This window comes from Anabrus simplex, chromosome 5 (genome assembly GCF_040414725.1).
Source record: "Anabrus simplex isolate iqAnaSimp1 chromosome 5, ASM4041472v1, whole genome shotgun sequence".
NCBI classification, from domain to species: Eukaryota; Metazoa; Arthropoda; class Insecta; order Orthoptera; family Tettigoniidae; genus Anabrus; species Anabrus simplex.
The window spans coordinates 445,564,606-445,570,042 of NC_090269.1; the positions used below are offsets into that span (position 1 = coordinate 445,564,606).

The following is a 5,437-nucleotide window of genomic DNA, read 5'->3' on the forward strand; positions in this document are numbered from 1 at the left end:
TTCCACAATTTGTGCCAATACGTCAGCAACATCCGCTATTTCAATAATTTCTTTATCAGTATCGTTACCTTCTGCTACTACTACTGATCGAAGTCATGACCGTAACGCGGTATTGGTTTCGGAAATATCCTCATCGCGTTCTCCCAGCTTGCACTTCATATCGGCAAATTGTAAATTGATCAAAGTCACTTTCATCAAAGCCATCATTCCTGGTATCGTCTTCCTTATATCGCACTATCCTTTAAAGGTCACGAATTGCCCAAATACTATCCTACCTCTGACGCCAGTTGTTACATTCGTAAGTACCGCGAACGTACGTCAATTTCCTTTATGTAGGAATATCTTGTAAATCTGATTACAACTCTACCAAGAAAACTATACACCGGGCGAGTTCGCCTTGCGGTTAGATGCCCGCGGTTGTCAGCTTGCATCCTTGATATAGTGGGTTCGAGCCTCTCTGTCGGCAGTCTCGAAGATTTTTTCCGTTGTTTCCAAATTTCGCACCAGCCTAATGCTTGGGCTCTGCATAATTTAAGGCCTCGACCGATTCCTTCTCTTTCCTAGGGCTTTCCTATCGCAATGTCGTCATAATACCTGTCTGTGTCGGTGCGACACAAAGAAATCCCTACACAAATACACATTTACGCCAATACTAATAATTTTTATCTAAATAACAAGCAAGAAATCAAAATCTTCGTACTCACAAGTACATATATTTCCTTGGCCTGGCATACAGCACGACATTCAGAACCAACGACAAATAATTGTTCTCATTTCTGCCGCATATTATCTCTCTTCCTAATTATTTGCGTATTGATAGTCAACCTTTCTCGCGGGTGATTTGAGAGTGTTACAGTATGTCTGTGTCACAGTCAATAATATTTATAAACTCCTCGCCATGGCTGACGGTCGGTAAAGAATGTTCTAAACCTTATTGGTAAATAAAACACTTTGATTCTCTCAAACGACAAGGGCTTTTACAACAAATAATTATAAACCTGCCACAAACCACTGTGTGAGCGAACAACATCAAAACTCCAATGCATACGCCGTCCCCTGTGTAGGAGTGTAGTCTTTTACGAATTTCAATAGCTTCTCCTTTCGGCTAGACAAGTTTCCCTCATTCAATCTTCAAATGAGGTAGTCCATGAGCTCGTCATTAGCTTGTCAGATTCTTGCACTTTTTACTGCGACATTAGGCTTTCCAGAGAAGAGACGCAACACCTCTTCGTATCAAGGTAGTACTTTTGAAAGTCACTACTACACTCTGAATTTCACTTGAGATGATGTTCACCTTCAGGAATGTGATTGTCATTATTAAAGAGCTCTCTGCATGGGATAGCGGTTAATGAAATTTTCAGTAGTCATTCCTCTGTTTGAGTCATCTAGTGGGGTTGACTGTTGAACTATTGGTCACATGGTTTCAATTTGTCACTGTAGATCGACTCCAGATGTGAGCTGCGCATATCATCCACCTCCAGATGGTGGACAACATTTCGCGAGACACAAAGGGGATTGTCATTTCAACAGCGATGACTGTGGTAAGCTGTTCCATTGCCAAAGCAGCCTGTCTAAGCACGTCATGATCCACAAGCAACAAGCACTCTACGAGTGCGGAATATGCAAGAAATACTTTACAAATATCAACAACTTGACAATGCACATTGGGTTGCACACAGATGTCAGGAGCTTCGAGTGTTCAATATGCCACTTGCGGACGTTTATAGACGAGAAGCCCTACTCCTCCAAAATCTGTAGCAAAAGCTATGTCTTAAAAAGCGACCTAATCGAGCATATGCCGATGCATTCAGAAGTACAACCGCATTGTGGTAAAGCCCTTAGCATCGTAAGGAGTATGATGAAGCAGATGCGGACGTATACAGACACAGAACAACATTTTTGCGATTTATGTGGCAAGGCCTTCAGACAGAAAATACTGTTGATACAACACATGCGGATACATACAGGCGAGAAGCCGTACTCCTGCAGTATGTGCGGAAAGGCCTTTACACGCAGACAATACCTCAACAAGCACGTGCGAACGCATACAGGTGAGAAGCCGTACTCCTGCAGTATGTGCGGAAAGGCCTTTACACGGAGACAATACCTCAACAACCACGTGCGAACGCATACAGGTGAGAAGCCGTACTCCTGCAGTATGTGTGTTAAGGCCTTCATAGGAAAAGGAGCGTTAACGAAGCATGCTCGAACGCATACAGGCGAGAAGCCATACGTTTGCAGTATGTGTGGTAAGGCCTTCATAGAGAAAGCAGTGTTAATCAACCACGTGCGGACGCATACAGGCGAGAAGCCATATAAATGCAACACGTGTGGCATGGCCTTCACACAGAAACGAAACCTAACCATCCATATGAGCAAACATAATGTCCATAAGCCGTATGTTTGTAGTATGTGTGGTAAGGCTTTCAGTTTTAAAGGAGCGTTAAGCAAGCATGTACAAACGCATACAGGCGATAAGCCTTACGTCTGCAGTATGTGTGGTAAGGCCTTTACACGGAAAGGAGGGTTAACCAACCACGTGCGCACGCATACAGGCGATAAGCCATATAAATGCAACACGTGTGGCAAGGCCTTCACACATAAACATAACCTAACCCCCCACGTCAGGAAGCATACAGGCGAGAAGCCATACACTTGCAGTATGTGTGGTAAGGCCTTCAGAGTAAAAGGAACGTTAACCAATCACGTTCGAAACCATAAAGGCGAGAAGCCATAGAAATGAAACGCGTGTGGCAAGGACTTCACACATAAAGAAATTTTACCACCCTCGTCAGGACGCATACAAGCGCGTAGCCGTGCTCTCGCAATACGTGTGGAAGTTCCTTTGGACAGGAAATGTATCTAAACTCTCACATGCGGTTTGCATTCACGGGAGAAGCCGTACTCTGGCAATATTTGTTGTAAAGTCTTTGGACTGAAAAAAGTTCTAACTTCTCACATGCAGATACATACGGACGAGAAGCCGTACTCGTGCAATATCTGTAGTAAGTCCTTCCGCTATAAAGGCGATCTAACCAGACTTACGCGCACGCATACTGGCGCGAAACGGTTCAATTGCAATATGTGTTGCTAAGCTTTCAGTTATAGAGAAGTTTTAAGCATACAGCTGAGGACACACACAGTGGAGGTGCATTGCTGAAGTTATTATATGGTAGGGGTGATCTATCCAAACACATGCAGACAATAAGCGGTATTAATACAACAGGTGTGGTTACGCTTTTTAGACGGAGTGGCGATTTAACGAATAGTTGCCGACGCATACTGGCCTCAACCCGTACCATGCTATACGTGTAGTATGGCCTTCAGTCAGAAATGCGCGGTGTAACCGAACATTTGCAGACGCTTACAAAAGGGAAGCCATACTCCTGCAGTATGTGTGGCAAGGCCTTTAGCTAGAAAAACAATAAAACCCGGGATTTGTGGTTGCATACCGCTTAAAGGGTAATACTGATGAGCAAGGCCTTCACTCAGAAATGCAAGCTATTGTTACGTGTTGGCGGGGTAAATAAACCAATAAATGTGTACAGAACCTGGTAGCGTCCTATTTCTAAGATTTATTAACTTAAGCACTACAATTACAGATTTACACACACACACACTAGATAGGCGAGCTTACAAGTTATACAAGTACACGTACACACTTACACGGTTCACGCTCCCTCTCTCTCTCTTAGTTTCTCATGTTCTCACGCTACACAGTTCTACATTCACACACAAGGTTCCACGTCGCACGGCTACACGTCAATCCTTCGCCGTCAGTCCGCCCTGTAGCACGCTAGTTCGATATCACGGCAGTCCACACGGGCTCGGGATAATATCTGCTGTTCACTCAAGCCGCTGAACTCCGTTTGCAGTCTACACACGTCGTCACCCAGTGTTCTCTTCGCTGTTGCTCCAGAACTCCCAAGGTTCTTCTCCAGCAGCCAGCCCCAAGAGACCCACACACACACACACACACACACACATCAGGGTAACAGGAACGAGTCCTCGGCTACAAGAGCTAGATACTCCATCAGGCTGACACCCGCAGCCCAGGCTATCACTGACTGCACTCTTCGCTAGCTCACACCAGCGAACTCAATCTCATTCCTCACTCACTAACTCACTCTCACTCTCTAACTCTGACTTACTGCAGGCAGGTCGTTCGTCTCTTATATACCTGCACTGGCCCTTCTAGAATCGTCCAGGAACCTCGCGAGATCGAAGACTCCAAATTAATGTCGAGTCATTTCCATACTCCTCGGCTACGGGACCGCGGGCGGAAGCGAGTGGGGCTGGCCTATCACGTAACTGCCGCTCGTGATTGGTGCGGCTGAAGTCAGGGGGTGGGCCGAATAGGGTTACGAGCCGGACCCGTACCAAGTTGGCATGGCGGACCCTATAACCATTACACTATTTAAACATGTTGGAATACATCCGTGCTGAATCATGTAAGATACACCGTCCTGGAATTTATAGGTGCCCATGAGTACTCACACTGGCGATAAGCCTCACTGTTGTATGTTTCTTGACAAACCATTCGATCGCAGTACCATACTGTCCATAATAATCATAATAACGATATAAAATAATAATCTTACCAAACCTCTGGCTGCGTGATTGATCAAATAACTGTGATGTTTGTAAGACTCAAACATTTGAAAAATTCTCAAATAATAATAACTTTAAATATCCAACTTATCTTCATGGTAACACACTATTCTCATACACAGTAAGATAGAAAATATGGAGAGTTTAGCCACATATTTCACTTGGAGAATGTTCCATGTATACAATCTGATTATGAATTTAAGTGGCCTGCATCAAAATTGGACAGAACAAATAAACATTATGTATTTTAAATTATGTTGATATTAATCATTTAAAGTAGTGTTAGGTGAATGTAAATTGCATTCCATTCCATATCACCTAATAGCAATAACATTTATGAACGAGCTAGTATAATTCTTTGCTTGAGATATTTGTTACACCACTCTATGGACATCATAGGGACAGCTTGCTACGAAGTAGAAATTTTATCCTCGATGCGAATTTTACCCTGCGAGTGTCGCTCTCATTTTTATATTAAAAGTTCACATTTACATTATTATCCGGAATAAGGACCATATGTCTATGCTATATTGTGTTAACGGAATTATTAACATATTATAACAGATGAATAATTTGCATGATTATATCCATGTCATTGTTTGCTTTGCAGTGCACTACAACAGTCTCTTCCATCATTCGTGTTTTAATTCTTTGGCGTTTGTTAAAAGTAACTTCAGTGCGGAGAATGATCTCTATATCTACGTATGTGAGCCAGTGTAGATTTTCAACATTGTGATAGTTTCTCATTATCCGCGGTTTCCTGATAAACCTTTCAGTTCACACTTCACATTCTCCAAGACGCAGTCCACATGTATCTAGCCTTTTG

At 43.3% G+C, this 5,437-nt stretch overlaps 1 protein-coding gene across 1 annotated transcript; it reads left to right on the top strand.

Moving 5' to 3' along the window:
- Window positions 1–1,417: 1,417 nt before the first annotated feature.
- LOC137501035 (zinc finger protein 260-like) lies at window positions 1,418–2,737 on the top strand. The gene has a single exon (XM_068227894.1). The coding sequence runs from the start codon at window positions 1,418–1,420 to the stop codon at window positions 2,735–2,737; it is 1,320 nt and encodes a 439-aa protein (XP_068083995.1).
- The last annotated feature ends 2,700 nt before the right edge of the window (window positions 2,738–5,437 follow it).

Bases quoted from the DNA above. Each gene is read 5' to 3' on its own strand.
- LOC137501035 (XM_068227894.1), top strand. From the start codon at position 1,418: ATGGTTTCAATTTGTCACTGTAGATCGACTCCAGATGTGAGCTGCGCA.